We start from the raw sequence: 22,194 nt of genomic DNA, 5'->3' as shown, positions 1-22,194 counted from the left end.
CTGGAGACCCGGGATCGAATCCCACGTCGGGCTCCCGGTGCATGGAGCCTGCTTCTCCCTCTGCCTGTGTCTCTGCCTCTCTCTCTCTCTCTCTCTGTGACTATCATAAATAAAAAAAATAAAAAAAATAAAAAATAAATAAATAAAAGAGGATGTGAGAATACAGCAGGAAGGTGTCTCTCTGAAAACCAGGAAAAACTCTCAACATGAACCATAGGGCTGACACCTTGATCTTATACTTCCTAGCCCCCAAAACCATGAGAAATCTGTTTTCTGTTTAAGGCACTCATTCTATGGTACTTTTGTTAGAGCATCCCAAACTAAGCTATTTCCCATTTGTCTTTGACCATAGTTTTACAACAGTCATTTTCCATGGTCAACTGAAGAATGAAACTAATAAACCAATTCATGAGTTAAATTACAGTGTTTTAATAAAGCACTAGATAGTTAGACCTTATCATTAATTCTATATTATTTTTGAAAGTAGAGTGAGTCCAGACTCAATTGAAGCTATAATTTTTATTAGTTAAGTATAAATGAATTTATGTTTGTGTTGCCTGACTAGCTTTTTAAAAAATGTTTGCACTGTTCTCTATAGCTAGGGAGTTGGGTCAAGTATTTTTTTTACATAACTGTCTATCCCTGCTACACATTTATAAATTGTGCTGAAAATATATTGTAGACCAGAGTATCTTTGGTTGCCAAAACCCTAGTGCAGTGGGAAAAGCAGAGACTCTGGAGATAAGCCCGAGTTTGAATATTGGCTATATTACTTGAGAGTGCTGATGGCAAAAGGAAAAAAGAAAAGAAAAGAAAAAAAGAGTGCTGATTGCCCAAACTCATAATCTTTCCATCTTGGCAGCATTTGTAGAGCAGTACTGATCAAAAGAACTCTCTGAGATAATGGAAATGTTCCATGTTATCTGTTCAATGATCAGTTAAAATGTGGTTAGTGTGACTCCTGAGGAAGTGAATTTTTAATTTTATTAAATTTAAATTTAAATAGCTACATGTGGCTATTGTTTACTCTTATTGGATAGCACAGCTCTGGAATGTAAAAGTAAAAAAAATAATCACCATTGCCACACCCTAAATAAACAAATAAAATGAAGAATAAGAAATTCTTAGCTTTCTGTAATTAACAGCTTTTAATCAAAACTGCTTATGATTTTATTTTCTTTGATGTGAAAAATAACAATGATATTTATTCCTAGGAAAATGCTAAGGAAAGCACATCTTTACAATGTAGGCATGAAAATGATCTTTTGATGCTTTTTTGAAATAACCATATCTCCATAAAATCCAATTATATTTCACATTATGAATCATACTCTCCACCAGCATGTCTAAAGAAGTAGTGAGAATAAAGTATTAACTGGCCCAACATACATCAAATTATGATTTTCTTACATTTAAGCATCTACCTAATATGGAGCAGGAATGCATTCATAAACTTTGTTTTTCCTCTAAGGATGTTTGTAGTTATCTGGAAATTGGAAGCACTTATACTTGATTAGTAATTAAAATAGAACTTCTTAAGGAATTTAAATGACTCCGTGTTTAAGTATGTGTGTGGGAGAGAAACAGAGACACATAGAGAAGCACATACAGAGAGAAAGAAATTTTTTTTTAAGATTTTATTTATTTATTCATGAAAGACACAGAGACAGAAAGGTAGAGACGTAGGCAGAGGGAGAAGCAGGCTCCAGGCAAGGAGTCTGATGTGGGACTCGATCCTGAGACTGCAGGATCATGCCCGGAGCCAGGAGCAGGTGCTCAACGGCCGAGCCACACAGGTGTCCCAAGATAGACTAATTATCTACGTAGGAAATCAGTGACTGGTCCTTCTTAAACTGTCTAGTAGCTAAGTAGAAGAATATCATAAATTTCATTTATTGATAGATACACAATATCTATTTCTAGTCTATCAGGTAATCTTTATAGCTTGTTCTGCATTAGTGATCACATTAATTATGTATATATTGATCATATTAGATAATAATTATAGCTTATACTATATAAATTACACTTGTGTATCTCCTAGGGATTCTAATAGGTTATCTTCTAAAAATGAATGAGTGAATATTGTCTTGTGACTTTATTGCAAACTAGATATAGGTAATGAGTATCTTCATTTGACGGCTGCTAAACACTTACACAATTCTTATATTATTTTATGGGGTAATAATTTGTTATGTGTAACAGTATTATTTTGACTTTAGTTATTCACGTAGCTTGTTATACCCCAGTGAACTAAATACCCATTGAAGAGTTAAAATGCTTACTAGAGTGATAAAAGTCACTAATATACAGTCAATCCAAACTTTCTTTCACTATATCTATGTGCTCAATCTAACAGATTGGACATTTATAATAGATGGTAAATAAAGCATTCATATATAATACTAAGTTTTGATCGCTGCATATGTATAAATCTACAATGGTTATGTGGAATGGTGGCTTCAATAAAAAACTTGGTAAATTATAAGATATAATTGGTTTTTTAATTAGGCAGTTTACCCCAATTAGTCTGCAAAATTGTGTAAATCTGATTAAATGAGAGAAAATCAAGCTCCATTATTGAAGACCAAAGCACAAGCTTAATGACTATAGATCTCTAGTGTGGTACACTTGAAAGCACAGACAAAAAGTGATCTATACAAGTAAACAGATGAGATAAAGTAAATTAAAAGTTTGTTTCTTTTATGAAGGCAGCAGCAGTTAAGTCCCAACTTCTTTCTTAGGAGATGAAAGCCCATAATTTTGAGTTTTCCCAGAAATAGTCAACTTTAGTCCTTTCTTAAACTTGTAATTACTTTAAAATGGAAGTTAAATAAAAGTGGAACTTATAAAATGAAGTAATAAATTTAGCAGCACAAAAATCTTTCAAAGAAAAGAGAAAGAATAAAAACTTTATTTACCCTCAAACCCCTATTTGGACATACTTCGAATCCTAGGATTCAATCTTTTCTAAAGTGTTAGGATTGATCCTTTTTTACCCTAATTATCATATTTTACTTTGGATTTTCAAGAGCCATATATTAGCACCTAAAAGAAAACATGTATTAGTTGATATTGTTTCCTTCTGTTTTCCTAAATACAATAGTTAGTAAAGATAGTTAATGTTTTAACGCACATAAGTAGTGTTTTGTATTTTATGAGCATGTATACATGTGTATATATTTATGTATGTAACATGTAACTCTTGAATATCTTAGTATATACTTTACTATAAATAGGAAAGCAATGTCCGGCACATTCAAATACCATTTAATAGCCATAACTAACAATCACTACTATCAACTTATTAAAAATGCATGAAAGTTCTTTGCAGAAGTAGATAACTTTTGTCTAGAGGACAAGTGCAATGTAAAGATCATATAGTAATTATTTATCGTAGATGTTTTCTCATTTTCTCACCTAATCCTGAGTTCTTGGCTAAAATAGATTCATATTTTATTTCTTTCATAACACAGGTAACTGTTCATTTGATGCTAATGAATAAGAAACTTCTAAATCCTTAAATCTTAACAACTTCTGTTTCTATGTTAATTTCTTAGGAACCTAGTACTTAAGTAGTTAAGCACTTAATATAGGTTAGTTCCATATATGTATTGCTGTAGGAAAAAGAGCTGCTTTCATTATTAGAATTTCTGGTTAAGTAAATACTTACTAGAAACTCTTGCTTTGTTTGTTTCTTTGTTTTAGCCTTTGGAGAAAATTAGAGGAAATTGGCTTTCTATTACTTGGGGAAACTGGAAGTTGAGATATGGATACACAGATGAGGATGTGGTTTTTCTGATGGTGAATTTGATTCACATTTTAGAAGAGTCTGAGGTTTGGCTTATAAAAAATACTTTTGTGGGAGTGAGATTTAGGCTAGTCTTTTTCTTTCAGGTTTTTATCTTGGCAGACAGGGTCACTAAACAACTTTGAGCCAAAGAGAATAGAAACTAAGGAAATGCCTTGCCAAGGTACACTGAATCTGTTGCCCGCCCCCCCCACCCCCATACAGTCATCTTGCTTGCTTTAAATTCTTTTTCTTTGACAAGCTAACTTGAAGGGTTAATCTAATTAACAGGAGATATGATATATCCAGGATATTTTTTTGCCAACCTTAATTCTAATGAACTACTACAAAATTGAAAAATATCTATAGTTGTACACATATCTTTTTTGATGACTTTTAACATCTTTTGCATTATGATTTTGAATATTCGTAATTACTGCTGAGTTCAGATATCATAGACTATTTTTTCTGAAACAAGATATTGTAGTTAGGCACTTCACAATTGGTATTGAGAGAAAACTTGCCAGATTAGTGTGAAAATATATAAAAATATCATTAAGCAAAAATTTTTAAATACTTTGAAGACTTTTTAAAATCTAAAAAATAGCAATGTTTGCTTTGAATTTTTAATAGGAAATTTCACAAGCTTTTTGGCCGTGTAATTCTTTATTCTTAGAGATTAGTAATTATGGTCCTAAACTGAAGTTCCATGAAATACCATGTGATAGGCAAAATAATGGCCCCTCCTAAGTGTCCATATCCTAATCTCCCCAAATTGTGAATGTTACCTTACATGGAAAAATAATTAAAGTTGAAGATGTTGAGGTGGAGAGATTACTTTGCATTATCGGGGGGGGGGGCTCCAAATTAATCACTTGGCTTTTTAAAAACAGAAAATCTTTCCCAAATTTGGTCAGATATAGAGATATGAAGAGGAAAAAGAATTTTAACATTAGCGGCTTTGAAGATGGAGGAAGGGGTCCGTGAGCCAAGGGATACAGGCAGTCTCTAGGAGCTAGAGAATACAAGGGAATAGATTTTCTCATAGAGCCTTCAGGAATGAACACATCCAAGCTGACGCCTTATTTTTAGCCCATTGAGACCTATGTTGGACTTTGAACCTATAAGAACTATGAGACATATTGTGTTGCTTACAGCAACTAAATTTGTAGTAATTTGGGAATGATAGTTTAATACTAACTTCTTTGATTTATGAAAAAAAAGGATGTCTAGTAATGTTAGAGATGTTTGACAAGCTCAAAAAATATTTATGGATCTTCTTCTTCAACTTATGATAGAATTAATCCCAATAAACCCATCGTAAGTTGAAAATATTATGTCAAAAATTCATTTAATACACCTAACCTACTGAATATCATAGCTTAGCCTAGCCTTAGCCTAGGCTTTAAATGTGCTTGAAACATTTTTAGTAGCTTACAATTGTGTAAAATCATCTAACACAAAGCCTATTTTATAATAAAGTGTTGAATATCTCATGTAGTTTATTGAATACTATACGGAAAGTGAAAAACAGAGTAGTTGTAAGTGTCTTGGTTGTTTACCCTCATGATCATCGTGTGGCTGACTGGGAGCTGTGGTTCACTGCTACTGCCCAGCATCACAAGAGAATATCATACCATACATATCACTAGCCCAGGAAATGAGCAAAATTCAAAATTCAAAGTATAGTTTGTATACTTTGGAATTTATATTACTTTTGTGCCATCACAAAGCTGGAAAGTCATAAGTTGAACCATTATAATTTAGGGAGCTTCTTTCTGTACTTATATAGGGTAGGTAAAATTTTTTCTTTATTCTGTTTGGGATAGAGCTGAGTATTAGGTTGACTTAAAAAAATTAACAGGAGAAAAACATACAAATTTTATTTAATGTTTTTTACAGGTACATGGGAGCCCTCACAGAAAAATTAAGACCCAAAGAGCAGTTAGATCTAGGTGTTTATATATAACATGGAGTAGTAATTGTGGAAAAGTCATTAAAATATATGGGGAGACTAAAAGAAGATAGGGGTTATTTTAACAAATTTTGGGCAGTTTTCTCTTGACCTTAACTCCCCATTTTTGATGATAAGAATGTTCTTTTTCTTCAGGTAGGGCATCTTTCACATGCGAACTTTATATCCTGCTTTAGGAAGAAGAGAGGAGATGAGTGTTCTCCTATATGTTGCTTTCCAAGCATCTTTCGCTCAAAATACTACTTTTGCAGGTGTTGTTGGGATGGCTTGTTCTGCTACGTTTCACTTGTTAGGGTTAATACTAAAACACAGTTGCCTTAGCTCATAATGATATACAATTTTCACCAAGCTATGTTGCTGGTAGATGAAGAAAATAATAATGAATCTGTATGGGCATAGGGAATATTGAGTACCTTTTAAAAATTGTTTATCTAAGTTTTGAATATCATTAAGTTTTAAATTGCTTTGTCTTTTCTGTAGAGTGTGTAAAAAAATCAATTAATTGAAAGCTCAGAACTTTTAGTTTTGTTTGATTTAAATCTTTTTCTTATAATTACATTTTAAAATAGTTATGGTGCTGTTAATAAATCCGCCATAAGGTCTTGTTTCTGTCATGTAGCTTTCATAACTAGCACTCTGACTTTTTCTTCCTTTCCTCCTCTGATTTCCTACATCTTGATTTAAAGCTGTCTCATGTTTTATTTGATGTCAGGCATCTGATAGAATTACCAGTATTGGTCTAATGATTACTTGTGTAGTTTGGATGAATGAATATGGTATTGAGTTGTAGAGAATATTTTGAAAATTATATTAGCTATTGTTTGTATTTCCAAATACATAGAATAATTTGTATTTTATCAAAAGAATTTTTATATAATATGTATGGGTTTGCTCCAAATACAAAAACAATTTTCCATAGAAATTAGGAAGAAGTATAGATGTATAAGCAATTCAAAAACTCAAAGTAAAGAAGGAAATTAAAACTCACCCACATAGAAGACTGAGATTTCACATTGTATTTAGGCTTAGCAAATGTCTGAGGCATGTTTACTGAATCACTGCAGAGGTGAGCTAACAAACTGGACTTTCATTTTAAGACTACAAATGACTCTGAGGATTTTAATATTGTTAAAGGCAAATATGTCACTCTAAGTGGGATAAAACTTGTTAAAAGCTCATTAAATTCATTTAAAAAAATTCATTTTAAATTTATTTATGTATGACTTTGACTAATAATAGTTCAAATTTAGAACAATTACTTATCTTTAACACTAACCATGTTTTCCCATTTGCCACATTGATTTAAAACCTGTTTCTCAAAACTTTGACATCCATATACACTAGAAATGAATGGAAGTTTGGATTGTTTTGGAATTGAGCCAAAATATGCTTTAACTTCTGATCTCAAACTTTGGAAGACAGAGTGGGCAAATATTTATTTAAAATAAAGAAATTATTTTGAACATCATTGAACTTACCTGTGACAAGTAGTCATAGGATCATGCAGGCTTCCAAAGCAAACTGTCATTAGTACATCCATGACATTTACCTTCATGTTAATATCCAAAGATTCATTTCCAAATAGAGATAAACATATAAGATATAATTTAGAATTAATATTGTGAAATTCTGGCTTGTATTAAAAGGTATTGGAAATTGTTCTCAGATGAGATGTTTGACCATGATATAATAGCTATTGCATGTAAAACAAAACAAAACAAAACACCATTGCCAAGCTACTGATTGAAAAAAAGTCTTATCCAACCAAGAACAATAGGAATGACTAACAAACATTGGTTACAAGTAGAGAAAATAGTTTGATGGAAACTATGGAAGAAGTAACCAAATGGCTGTGTGTTAAGAATGCAGGTATTTGGAGGCTCCTGAGGGGCTCAGTTGGTTAAGTATTCAACTCTTGATTTTGGCGCAGGTCATGATCACAGGGTTGTGAGATCAAGCCCCATATGGAGCTCTACACTAGGTGTGGAGGCTGCTTAGGATTCTCTCTCTCCCTCTGGCCTTTTCCTCCCACCCCTCATCCCCATGTGCACACATTCTCTCTCTTAAAAACAAACAAAAAAAAGATGTGCAGGTATTTTTTATATGATACACCCTCTACAATCCTTCTGCCACTAGATTCCAGTGTCAAACTGAAAATGTACCTGCAATGAAAACTAAAAAGAGGACAAATGATTGCACAAAAAAAGAAGTAAATGCAAATGTATTAGGAATAAAATATATAATTGAAGTCAACACTCTGACAATAAACTTAAAATGTTTAGGAAGCATTTTATTCAAAACAGTGCACAAGCATCAGCTTAAGGGGTTATTTGCTTAATTTGCCTTACCACTGTGAAGCAGATGTCAAAAACAGGAGTTGAGAAAGATGGACACGTTGGCCAGTTAGTAATCAGGTAAGAACTTAATGACATCATCATATGTATACTTGTAGAATAAGCCAAAGGATACTTCCTCTTTCACCAGCTTCAAGTGAAAGCTATCATTTATTATTTTATATATGTACAGTAACAAAACACAGCTGGTATTATCAAGGAGTTATTGTCCCTGTACTATTATGTCAAATTTTTAATAAATAATACTAATAATGTTGGTAATAAAATTATAAAATAGTTAAGTTTATTTTAATTACATTTCAAATATATTAAACTACTGTAGATGTACATTTTATATCATTGATACCTGATTTTGGCTTCAGCTGTAATTTTAATGTCATAATTTTTTAACCTTTTATCTTTAAATATTTCTGTATTTACACTAAAGTTACAATAGTACAGATATTCTTTTATATGTACAAAGTCATACATCATGCCTCCTCTTAGCCCTTAAAATTATAGTGTGAATTTCCAAAGCATAAGGATATTATTTATAGAATCTAGTATAGCTATCAAATTTAGAAATTTGATTAATACAAATTAAGAAATTAGATAATAACTTTATCTAGTTAGAAACCCATATCTTATTTTTGTCTGTTATCCCAATTATATCCTTTGTCACATTTTTGGGAGATACAGAATCCAATCCAGAATCATGTTTGACATTTAGTTGTTATGTATGTATTTTCTTTAATCTGGAATAGGCTTTGTGTTTCATGATGGTTGATATTTTTGAAGTAGTTGAGGAACTTCCTTCACTTTGGTCTTTTCTAGTGATTCCTTATAATTAGAAGCAGATTATGCATTTATAATTGAAATGCTACATATGTAATAACTGTGATACCCTGAAAAGTACACATATTACATAAGTAGCATTCCAATTATAAATGCAGTTTTATCCATTGTCTTTACCATATACATACTGTTTCTTTTTTGTAATTAATAATTTATAAGGAGGTACTTTGAGACTATGTAAATAATTTGTTTTTCATCATCCTTTCTTTTCTTGTATTTAGCATCAGTTGATGGGTTCTACTTTATTAATTAATAGAATATAAATATTTGTTGAGATTACGTGTACTCACACCAGGGAATGACAGTGTATTTGACATGGTATGGATTTTATCATATGACAACTTGGGTACAAATATACATAGCCACTCTAAAATATACTGTAAGGTTCTAATGTAAAGTGACAGTTATTCCTTGCTAAGAAAATGTAAGAAAGGCTTAGGTTGAGTTAGGAAGTAATCTGTATTCTGCTTTAATCTAGAGTCTTCTTTTTTGTATGTCACTTTGTTCTTATTTCTGTGCCTTTCTTCCTTGGTGTTGGTATCCCTTATATCAGGATCCTTATTCTATTTGCAAGAAATTCTCAGTCCCTGCTAATGCAATTGCTCAAAGGTCACTTTAAGTACAGTCTTTATAAATTGATTTCTACAGTCTTTGCTTCCTTTGCTCCAAAATGCCCTGCAAAATGCTTTCTGCCTATGTTAGTTGTTAACCTCAAGAATGACTTTTGTGTATTTGTTTGGCCCTGCAGCTCCTTCTCTTGCCTGAGAAATCTGTGTCTGCCCTTGTGTCTTTTCTGCCATCTTATTTCTCTTTCTGATGCTGAGGTTAAGGTGATGTTTTATATTCTATTCCCTTTGGCAAGATGAGTCAGGTTTTGGGTGTCTAAGTTGAAATGTGATCCTGCTGTATTTGCAGTACCATGACAACAGAAGAATCTCAGGAGTAATCATCTTTACAGAGTTTTATTGTCACTGTTTTATGTACCACATCAGATGATGAAAAGATAGAAATGATAGCCACTCTGTTCATCTCATTTGACAAGTTCTGAAAACTTGTGATGTTATTCCAAATATCAAGTGCTTCATTTATTTTGACTCCCCAGCCCCCCACCCTTCCGATAGCTGACTAGGGAATTACAAATCAGGAGGCCATCCTTCTAAGATTAGTTTTCTCAATGAATAACTTTACCCAGTTTATATAATTTGGTTTTTATACTGGCATGAAACTAATAAAGTATGAGTATATTTTTAAAAAAGGGAAATTAATGCACTCTATTGATGTATAGATCTTTTCTGTTTGGTTCTTTTATTCAGTAACCTTTGATTCAATAGAGTGTGAACATTAAGAAAATACATACATATTTTTTCAGTCTCTGTCTTAAACTTCTATTCTTTTAGTTTTACTAAATAAATAAATAAATAAATAAATAAATAAATAAATAAATAAATAATAACTGTAGAGACAAGAAGAGACTTGTAATTTTATTCCAAAAGTGAGAGAAAAATGATTATAGTGTTTTCATAGTTAGTTTGTTTCTCAAATAGGGCTAGATGTCTTATCTTTCTATTTTAGTTTAATGCAGTAAAATATTCAAGTTAGTGTTCTGGCTTACTACAGACTTGGTATTTTGTTGAGGGAACTGCATAAAAATATGTAGATTGTGTGAATTCAGGTGTGTGATGCTTTCAACAGCCTACAAATCATAAAATGCAATTTTCTCCTTTTAGTGCCAAGTTCATGATACTAAATGGCTTAGAAAATTGTATTAGGTAATTTTCTCTAGTGCATTTGATGCAAATTGCACTAATATTGTGAAGTGCCTTTGTTTAACAAATTTTCTTATAAGTTAGATAAATTAAAATTTCTGAAGGATGGAATTGGATCAAGATGATTATGATTAGGGAGATAGCTTATTCCTCTCCAATAACATTAAATATGGTTAATTCCATGCATTACTGATGTGAACCTAAGTAACTTCACCATTTACTCTAATGACCACTTTCTTGCTTATCTTTTAGTAGATGAAGAGTGCTTTGTCTAATAGTTGTGCAATAAAATCTCTGTATTTCTGCAGATGTATGCAGGAGATGTTACCAGTTGCCATAAATATATTTTAATCACTCAAATTAGCTCTTTTTTGGAGATACCTAAGAATGACTCTGCTCATTTTAGAGGTTTTAAAAAATCATACTGGAATTTGAAGCAAGATAAGACTCTCTCGTGCTTTATAATGCTCAGGAAAAGGATATGTGTTATGTTAAAAAATATGGAACCATAAAGACCTTTGTGGAATGAAAAATAGACACAGCTGATGGAGTGACACAAGTAGGTAATAATGACTTACCCAGAGCAAGAGTTTGTGTTTGTTGTCTCCCATCTTTAATGTTAGGTTTCTGTCTCACTCACCCATTTCTAAGAGACTATTTTCTTATGCTGCTCCTAATCTGTCCTGTATTACTGTTTTGGGATAAGAAATTAAATACAGACCTTAGAACTGTTAGGAAGTGGTGAGTTGAGGTTGAACTTGAATATATGAACTGTCTCATACCACAGAGTTCTCAATTACCTTAGCCTTAAAGTTGGGATAATGAGATGAAGCCAGTACTGAGAAAAACAGTGTATTATGGTCATCAGGCTTGGTTTGCAAATGCTATTAAATGGCCTAGCTCAAAGAGAAAATCATCCAGATTCAAGAGAGGGTGTCTGTGCCACAGTTATCAGAAGGGTCTGCTATTGATCAGGGCAACTTGGGGATTAACAAAATAGCCTTATAAAGATGAGGAGATTCAAGAGAGGTAGAGGGATTTTCTAAAGATATCACAGAACTTGAGCAACAGATTAAATTTGAAGCTAGTTATCTGATACCCAGTCCAACATTCTTTCATATATACCCAGAGCCCTTTTTATCAAAAATAAAAGTAAATACTGAGGATTTGTAATTAAAGAGGTGGTCTAGCAATGGTGTTTAAATAAAAGAAGTCCTAGAATGAATGAATAATTTGAGTAGTTTACAACCTACATTCATGAAACAATATAGCATATCTCAGTGTCACATGAAGAAATTTAGTAATCTTTGGTTATGATGAAAAAGGGATAACTTGGGTAAATCACTGCGTCTACATTAGTCTGGTGATTGTTTTTTTTTGGTGATTATTTTCCTAAGCATTTGCAGCAATATATTATTTTGTAACAAAAAATGAAATGGCCAGGATACCCTAATACAAGACAAAGTAGTAAAAAACAAAAACAATTTCATTTTCTGCCATGATTTGGAATGTTTCCAACGAAACCACTCATTTAGGATTTAGTCACTTATCTCACAGATCCTTGCTATTAACATTCATGTCATAAAGAAAGAAAATAAGCCATTAACTGCTTCCACAATGGAGAAAATTAGAGACGTACTTGAAAACTATAAAGAGGAGCATTGTCACCTACTTCTATAATAATGGAGGTAGATTATTCAGAAAAAGGCTCCATGGAAAAGAGCCTTATGATTGCAAGTTATTACTCTAATGGAAAGTGATTAAGAGTTAAGAGTATCAGTCTGGCTTGATTTGCTTTAAAACATTACTCATAGCATGGCTTGACCTTTTTCAAGACTCAGGGTCCAGATATTAGTTATAGTGAATAAAATGATTTCACTTTCAGGGAGAGCAACTGCTAGCATGCTTTTGAGAACTTGAAAAAAGTGTGTTCTCCTATTTGCTCCAATGTTAGTATTAATATCTGAAACTCAATATATTTCATTTTTTCTTCTTTACATTACATTTGTCTCCCAAAAGAAACAATATTTCTTCATATGGTTTTCATGGATTTTTAAGGTTTTAAATTCTAAAAATATTCCAAATATTAGCAAATATAAATTTAAGATATAAAATTTATTTTATAGGGTTACTTCTTTTAAAGTAGCAGAAAAATAACATTTTGATAACTTAAGAATTGGTTTTTCCTTTGATATGATACCCAGTCACAGAAAGACAAAAAGGCAGGAAGTAAAAATCAGAGCTGGCCAAAACTGAACAAGGAAGGGACAGAAGTAAACACCAGTTGACTAGGAAAATTATTGTCCCATCATTTTCTAGACCCATCATGATTTTTTTTGACCCATCATGATTTTAATTACTAATGTATTTCCTTATATTATAAATACTTTTTAGTTCTTACTCTATACAAGAACTAATCTAAGTGCTTCTCATATATTTATTTACTTCTTATAATAACTGTATGTGGTAAGTGCTTTTACTACGGGTATTTTACAGATAAAGAAACTGAAACCAAGAGAGGTGAAGTAATTTGCCCCAGTTTACACTAATATGTCTGAGCTATGCAAATAGAATGGAATCCGCATTAGTCTTGATTTGAATACTGGCTATACAATATGTTTCTTTTATGTATATGGACTAAGTTTAGATTCTCTTTCTTGTAGTCCCATTACATTCTTCATACCAGTAGGGCTTGTAGACAGCCCCCAAATCTTTTTGACATACAGTAACCTAATTTATATATTTATTGTGTTCTATTTGTATTCCTTAAAAACATGTCTTCATATTTATCTCCATTGAATTTAACATTGTTTATATCCTCTCATCACCCTAGTTATTAAGAGATACTAGGAATCTAGATAATATCATACAACATTGATTAGGCCTTTAAGCTTTTAGTCATCTCTTAAATGCATTTACTGGGCACAGTAAGAATTACCTCAATTTCTGATTGGTAGTGAAAGTGTCCATAAGCAAGTAACTATGAGGGACCCACCAAGCCTTTCTTTTTTTTTTTTTTTTTAAGATTTTTTATTTATTCATTCATGAGGGACAGAGAGAGAGAGAGAGACAGAATGAGAGAAAGAGAGAGAGGCAGAGACACAGGCAGAGGGAGAAGCAGGCTCCATGCAGGGAGCCCAACGTGGGACTGATCCCAGGTCTCCAGGATCAGGCCCTGGGCAGAAGGTGGCACTAAACCGCTGAGCCACCCAGGCTGCCCCCGACCAAACCTTTCTAACAGCTTGAATGCTTCCCTGAACTAACTTACATACTTGACATCTGTCAAAGACAGCTAGAAAAAGTTTTCTGGTAATAATGTATTAGTTTATTTAGGTATGTGAGTAGGAGCTCCTCATTTTGAAATTATAATTTACATATTAATAACTATAGTCACACAGCTATTAATGAGAGAGCAGAGACCAGAATTTAGATCTCCTATGGAGATATTCAGTAGAGATTGAAATTTGTTTTTTTCTAAGGCAAACTGAAAAAATCAATAGTAGATGTTGATCAAAACTAATTATGAAATTACATTCTAAGAAGAAACTATAAGTAAAAAATTCTCAGAAATGGCAGTGTTGCATTTAGTTGTGTGGACAGTCTGAGCAAATTGAAAGCCCTGTTACACAGATATAGCTCAGCACCACTGATTCTATTTAAAAATAGCTTCATTCACTACCTTTATTCTATAATCATAGAACATTTAGACTTTTATTAATTTTAAAGTGAACTGACTTCCCTTTTAAAAATCATTAGAGACACGTTCTCCACATTCGTTACAGTGAGTAGCATTGACAACATAGACAATTACAATTATTAGTGATATAATGTTTCATATGTGATGGTAAACAAATATAGAACTAGCATAAGATTTTCTTAAACTAGGCTATTTCATATTATACGCCACTCTCCTTTGTAAACTTTTTTCCTTTTAGTTTATTTATAATAATTTTATTAGCTTTTTTGGTTCATTTTGTTCTTAATATATTTTATTTTTTAAAGAAGTTTTAGGTTCAGGTCACTATTGGGCAGAAGGTACAGAGATTTCCTGTATATTTATCTATCCCCACACATGAATAGCCTCCCCTATTATCAACATCCCCAGAAGAGTGGCACATTTGTTACCAAGGATGAGCCTGCATTGACACAACATGATGGCCCAAAGTCCATAGTTTACATTGCAGTATACTCTTGTACAATGGTGTTATAAATTCTATAGTTTTGGATAAGTTTTTAAGTACAAGGATCCACAATTTTTTTTAAAAAAAGGTTTTATTTACTTATTAGAGAGCGCGAGAGAGCTCAAGTAGGCAGAGTAGCAGGCAGAGGGAGAGGGAGAAGCAGGCTCCCCACTGGGCAGAGAACCCAACGTGGGGCTCGATCGATCCCAGGACCTTGGGATCATGATCTGAGCCAAAGGTAGACATTTAACTGACTAAGCCACCTTGGGATCCACCATTATAATATAATAAATAGTTTCACTGCCCTGAAAATCCTCTGTGCTCCACTATTCATTTCTCTCTTGTTTCTAATCCCTGGCATCCACTGATTGTTTTATTGTCTCCATAGTTTTACCTTTCCTAGAATGTCATATGGTTGGAATCATACAGTATGTAGCCTTTTCAAATTGGCTTCTTCCACATATTAATATGCATTGAAATTTTCTATATTTTTTTCATGTATTAATAGATCATTTCTTAAGTGTTGAATGATATATCATTGTTTGTATACCAGTTTATTCATCTCTTCACTTCTACTGAAGAACATCTTGGTTGCTCTGTGTCCTTCTTTTGCTTCACATATGCCAGTGGTTTTATTTATAAGATTAAACTTTTCATGTATCATTATTCTTTTTCTTTATTTATATCCTAGGCATATGATATCATTCCCTGACTAGATGATAAACATTAAATATACCATTCTTTTGTCTTTTTTTAACATCCTACAAAACAAAACATTTATTAAAAACCTCATCAACAGATTAGAAAACATAATAAGCATTTAGACCTGAGTAGTACTTCATAGTTTAAAAATACTTTTATGTACATCTTTCAGGCTAATCAACACAGCAACCCTATGTGACAGGGTATAATTTTATAATTTTATTGAGAAGGAAATAGAGGTTCATATAGCTTATACAATTTGTTCAAAGCCAGGAATACACTGTATTAGTTTTCAAGGGCTGCCATAATACATTGCCACATACTTGATGGTTTAAAACAACAGAAATTTTTTCACAGTTCTAGAGACCAAAACTCTGAAATCAAGGTGTCAGCAGGGCCTTCCTTTTTCTGAGAACTATAGATCAGAATCCTTTCATGCCTCTTCTAGCTTCTGGTAGCTCCGAGAAGCATGACTCCAATCTCTGCCTCCATCTTCATACAACCCTTTAGTTTTCAACATGGACTTCTCTTGTAAGGGCATTTATCATTGGATTTAGGACTCACCCTAATCCAAGATGATCTCATCTCAATACTCTGAACTTAATTATATCAGGAAAGATCTTTTTCCCAAATAAGGTCACATTCACAGATTATTTTGGAGGGGATAGGGAGCACAATTCAACTTACTACATCCATACTAATAAGATACATACTAGGACTTAAGCCAGGTATTCACACTCCAAATTCAAGGTCACCTTTATTTCCAGACCTCAAAAGCTATTTATGAAAAAATAAATCAGGCTATTTTAAAGTGACCTTCATTCATTTAGATATAGTGAAATTAAATTTGAACGAGTCATAAAAATTACATTGCCATTCTCAACTATTCTTTAGGTTTTACTAGGCCTAGGCATTTATAATATATAAAATAATATATTAGCTCATATAATTCTTATAACAGTAGTATCATGTATATCTTTTTCTAACTTTATAAAGACATAACTTAGCTAGGCTAACTAATATGCTAGGACCACAAGTTGGTAAACAGAGTGATAAACTGTTCTGGTCTGTTCACTACAAAAGTCATTCCTAATACCATATCAGAATTCATCTTATTTCAGTTCATATATTGAGTACAGTCATATGTTAGATGTCTAATAAGCTCACAAATCCAGCTTTTCCAGAGTTATAATTCTCTTTAACCTATCTCAATGTCTTCTAGTGGTCCTAGCTCACCTTTCTTCCCTCCATCCTCCTGTTTTCTACACTCCATCCATACAAGCTCTTTGTCAGTTTCTTAAAACACATTATGCTCCCTCTTGAGACAGGCCCTTTTCAATATGTTTATTCATCAACCTGACTCTCTTGTATGCTATTTCTAGTAAAACTAGAGTTTTTTCAGAATATGACAATAGAAATAGAATACTATATTAGTTACGTCATTCAACATTATAGTGATGGACATATTACAACTACAGTAAAATCTCACAATAAAAAAGACACATTTTAAATTGAACTACTTTTTATAAGCTGGCATAGTAGGGAAATTTTAATACATGATATATTTTCAATAAAATTGTCAATATGTACAGCACAGTCTCAGATATTATAAATTTAAAAAGAATGATGAAATTATATCTAACATATCTTGCATTTCTTTTAATACCATCAAATTTGTCAACTTTTTTTCCTACTTAGAAACAAAAACTGTCTTCAAATTCTAAGCAAGTGCATACATCATTTTCTTTTGTAAAAGTTTTACTACTATCATCCCCATCAATCACTTAGAAACTTGTTGATTCTACTCACTAACCATTTCTCTAATTTGTCTGCTTCTATTCATTCTCAGTATCAATACCTTATCCATAATCATCAACTCCATGTAAACCGTATAAACTCTCAGGCTTTAGTCTTTCTCCCCATCCCTGACCCCCAATCTGCATTCCACACTGCAGACAGAGTACTTTCTATAGTGAAAATTTAATTATATATTTCTACTGATTTAAAAACACTCAAGAGTTTCTCATCTTTCTCAGGATAAAATGCAGACCCTTATGGTATGCATGACCAGGCCTTTGTTGATCTCCCTAGCCTCTTTTCCGACCTCATTTTTAGTTTGGATGTATTGAACTGCTTTCATTTGCAAAAATATACCATGTAATTGATTATATTGATCAAGCTAACCTTGGTGTCTTTCACTTGAATAACATTTTTCCCCATTTCAGCTTTATCTGATTCCTCAAATTTGGATTATGTGTCTATTCTGTATGTTCCTATATCATTATAAACTCATATACTTTGTCTCTTATACCACTTCTCACTCCGAAGTATAACTGTCTGTAGGATTTGCTTGATGAAATCAGGAAATCTTTCATGTTCATCAGTTTATTTCCAGCATATAGCACAATTACTGGCACATAGTAGGCATTATTTAATGAATGAGTGGTTATAATCGCATAGGGTTTTTTTAGTGACACCTACTTAATTTTAAATGTATTTTAAGAATTAATAAATGAATTTTTAAAGTTGTGGTTTTTTTTTTTTTAGAATAAGTAAATGCAAATAATTAGACCCACCTTGTTTATCAGGTTGAAACATGAATCTTTTTTTTTTTAATTCCACTTTTTTCTTTTTCTATACTGCAAAGTAGAGGAATAGTCAAAAGAAAAATCACCTTTCTACTTCCAACTGGTTATATTATTGAGTAAACTGCACATCACCTGCAGATATAGTTATAATCCATTATTTTTTAAAAATGTCTTCTAATCTTTTTCTGTCATCTTATTTACCTAGATAATACAATACCCTTTACAATGGATTTTTTCAAAGAAGGACATTGTTAAGAACCAATATACCCTTATTGGTAATATTTGTCTACCTACTAATATAATTGGTTATATTTTTTCTATTACTAGCAAATGGTCTTTGGAAATATAGATAAATTAGAGTGCTCAATTAGTTTTGCCATTAGTATTCATTATTTTATATACTATTACATATCCTTTTAATTTTCCCTTTCTCAACTAAATATATCCTTTAATCTTTTACGATAGAGTGCCTCATTTTCCTTGTAAGTATAATAGTTTCTTATTGCTTTCTGGTTCTTTATTTTTTTTTCATATAGCCTCCTAAAGATGATTAGACTAAGATGACTACTATAGCACTATAGTTAAGATAAAAAGATATTATTGATTCATAAATTGAAGTATTATAATATGTGTGTCCTATTTCTGGCCTCTTTTAATATGGTTTAATACCTCATTCCATTTTTATTGCCTCTAGGTAGTGAACAAATGTCTTCATTGAATTGCACAAAGAGATACATAAATCTTATTCCTGAGAAAATTACATTTAGTTCAGAGCTCATCAATGTGTATGAGTAATTTGAATTTATTTTTTAACTGTGCTTTGCCTTTACATATTTTAAGTGGATTTTATCAACCTTTGTGTTTCTTAATTACCTTATATTGTTAGGTCATTTGGAATTCAACCAATTGCCTTAATCTCAAGAAAATTAAAATAAATTTTTCTGTAAATTTTAAAACTTCACCTTCTTTTCCAGATCATTAACAAAAGTATTGAACAGAGACACAGCTCTGGATCCAAGACTAACCCTGCTAATTAACCTTTTTGCTTTCTGAGGGTTTAGAACTTATTTCCACTCAATTTCTACCACTTAACTTGTTTTTAATGGCTTAGGTCCATCCCCAGGGGGGTAGAGGGCTCTGAGCAAATCATTTTGCAATCTCATTGCTTAACATTTTTATTCTTATGATATCCTGTGAAAGTTAACATCAAGGACATCCTTAAAGTGTAAAGCTCTGGGAGCTAAGAAGAAGGCTATTGTTAATTTGTAGCAAATCCATTCCCAAATCCTCTTCCAGCTCTTTTTATACCTCTCAGATTTTAGAATTCATAGAGAATCACCAGTGGGAGGGGGGGTATTATTAAAAATGTGGATTCCTGGGATCCCTGGGTGGCGCAGAGGTTTAGCGCCTGCCTTTGGGCTAGGGCGCGATCCTGGAGACCCGGGATCGAATCCCACGTCGGGCTCCCGGTGCATGGAGCCTGCTTCTCCCTCTGCCTGTGTCTGTGTCTCTGCCTCTCTCTCTCTCTCTCTCTCTCTGTGACTATAATAAATAAATAAAAATTAAAAAAAAATGTGGATTCCTATGACTCCCTTTGGATCTGCTGAATCAGAATCTGGCATTGGTTTGGGTGACTCACCCTCTTAAGGAGAAAGCCTGATGAATCCCAGTTCTCTGTGTTTTCCTTCTCAAAGTCTTATCCAAAGACTAGAAGAACCAGCATCACCTGGGAATTTGTTAGAACTGCAGAATCAGGGCACCTGGGTGGCTCACTCAGTTGAATGGCTGACTGTTGATTTTGGCTTGGGTTATAATCTGTATGATCTCTGATTGAGATCAAGCCCAGCATCAGACTCCACACTTGTCCTCCTCTTCCTCCTTCTGTCCTCTCCCCGCTAACAAGTGCTCTAAATAAATAAATAAATAAATAAATAAATAAATAAATAAATAAAACCTTTAAAGAGAAAGAAAGAAAAAAGACAGACAGACAGACAAGCAGAACTTTTTCCAGGACACTGAATCTGAATCTGAATTTTTTTTTTTTTTTAGTATAGTTGACACAGAATATTACATTAGTTTCTGGTGTACAACATAGTGATTGAACAAGTTTGTACATTATGCTATGTTCACTGCAAATATAGCTACCATCTGTCCCCATGCATCCCTATTAATTTATCAGTGATTATATTCCTTATGCTGTGCCTTTTATTCCTGTGAATTGTTCATTCCGTAACTGGAAGCCTACAGCTCCTACTCTCTTTTACCCATTTTGTCCAACCCCACCCATCCTTCTCCCATCTGGCATCCCATCTCCCATCTATAGTTTGTTTCCTATATTTATAGGTCTAACTTATTTCATTCAGCATAAAACCCTTTGGGTCCATCCATGTTGTCTCAGATGGCAAAATCTCATGTTTTTTTTGTTTGTTTGTTTGTTTGTTTGTTTTTTGTTTGTTGTTTGCAGCATAATATTCCGTTGTGTATGCAACATTTTCCTTATTCATTAGTCTATTGATAGACACTTAATTTGCTTCCATGTCTTGGCTATTGTAAATAATGCTGCAATAAACGCAGAGTTGCATATTGCTTTTTGAATTAGTGTTTTTGTTCAAATCTGAACTTTTAATAATATTCTTAGTTGTTGTCTGCCCATTAGAATTTGAGAAGCACTCTAGAGACCACACTTTGAGAAACAATGCAATATGAGAAAACAATTGCATCATTTATAGTACCAGCTGTAGATTTCATTTCCTTCTCAATCTCCTTCTCTCTAGCATGTATCAGTTTACCTAGATGTAGACCTTGCAATATCTATGATGATTCTGTTTTTTGTTTCTGTTTTTGTTTTACTGGATTCTAAACTATATGCTCTGTAAATGGTTCTTGCCCAAATATGCTAAGACATTATGTTTAACTTCTCATTATAAATTTTAGAAAGATTTAAGTAAAGATTAGGCACTATGTCTTCTTTAACCTCGTGTGTTAAAAAATAATTATTCATTATTGTTGTGAAAGATGGGAAAGAAGACTTTATTGAAGAGGAACTGCTGTGGTAGGGTTTTACAACAGGGGAGAAAGAGTGAGCTTAGTTACAAATAGAACAAGGACAAGTAGAGATTTATAGCTAAGGAAAAGAATATGGGTCAGTGGATGGAAAATGACTAGGAGGAAACATGGTTAGGGGAATTTTTTTCTAGACCAATTCAGTAAGATTATTGCTGAAGGCAGGCTGCAGAAGTAAGATATTGAGGGTGGTGAATGAGAAATTTGATCAGCTATCCAGAGTGATAATATACCAAGGTAGGGTATTTAACTAAATTGACTCAGCAGCTTTCCTGCTAACATTGAATTTAGGGCTAAGAACAGAGCCCAAGGTTGGGGCCAGGTCAAAAAAATGACTCAGAGGAGACTTTTTCAAGTTTGGCCAAGGAAGGGGTCTTTAAAAGATGTACATGTGTTTTATAGCCTTTAATATGTTGGAGAATTTTAAAAGCCATACTAATTTCCTGTTTTCATAATACTCTGGCTTCTTGGAAAGTCTCTGGTCTTCATATTTCGTATAAATATTTTTAGAGGGAGGCCTGGGTGGCTCAGTGGTTGAGCGTCTGCCTTCAGCTTTGGTCATGATCCCAGGGTCCTGGGATCGAGTCCCACATCGGGCTCCCGTGGGGAGCCTGCTTCTCCCTCTGCCTGTGTCTCTGCCTCTCTGTGTCTCTCATGAATAAATAAACAAATATATAAAAAATAAATATTTTTAGAACAGTTTAAGTTATTTTTGGTTTGTTTTTGTTTTTAGTACAGCTTAGTTTTAACTTCTTTGTGGGAAAACCCAGATTAATAGTATTTTTTATAATTAACAGATTTTAAGTTGAAATTATGATTCCACAATATATAAGACAACCATTTTCCCCTCTGTAAAAATAATGTATGTACATAAGTGTTTTTAATCATGTACTATACATTTTAGTTAGTAAATTTATTAGCAATTCCTACTTATATTGTGT

General features: G+C 32.8%; 1 protein-coding gene across 33 annotated transcripts in view; it reads left to right on the top strand.

Moving 5' to 3' along the window:
• STPG2 (sperm tail PG-rich repeat containing 2) overlaps positions 1-22,194 on the top strand; it is a 523,536-nt gene that overhangs the window by 411,684 nt on the left and 89,658 nt on the right. For 6 of the 33 annotated variants that reach the window (XR_013371274.1, XR_013371273.1, XR_013371276.1 and 3 more), the window contains exon 13: positions 8,127-8,179. The exons of 20 other annotated variants lie outside the window; for them this stretch is intronic. Coding sequence is in view for 6 of the 13 variants with exons in the window: in XM_077882945.1 (XP_077739071.1) it covers positions 8,127-8,179 (53 nt within the window). In the remaining 7 variants the exon portion in view is untranslated. Of the gene's footprint in view, positions 1-3,897; positions 3,975-8,113; positions 8,180-11,027; positions 11,279-22,194 lie in introns of those variants that run through there. 7 more of the 33 variants (XM_077882946.1, XM_077882943.1, XM_077882937.1 and 4 more) reach the window with 5 other exon arrangements.

The sequence above is a fragment of the Canis aureus genome, chromosome 33, assembly GCF_053574225.1.
Source record: "Canis aureus isolate CA01 chromosome 33, VMU_Caureus_v.1.0, whole genome shotgun sequence".
Taxonomy (NCBI): domain Eukaryota; kingdom Metazoa; phylum Chordata; class Mammalia; order Carnivora; family Canidae; genus Canis; species Canis aureus.
The sequence above is the reverse complement of the archived record's forward strand: the minus strand, read 5'-3'. Positions and strand labels throughout refer to the sequence as shown.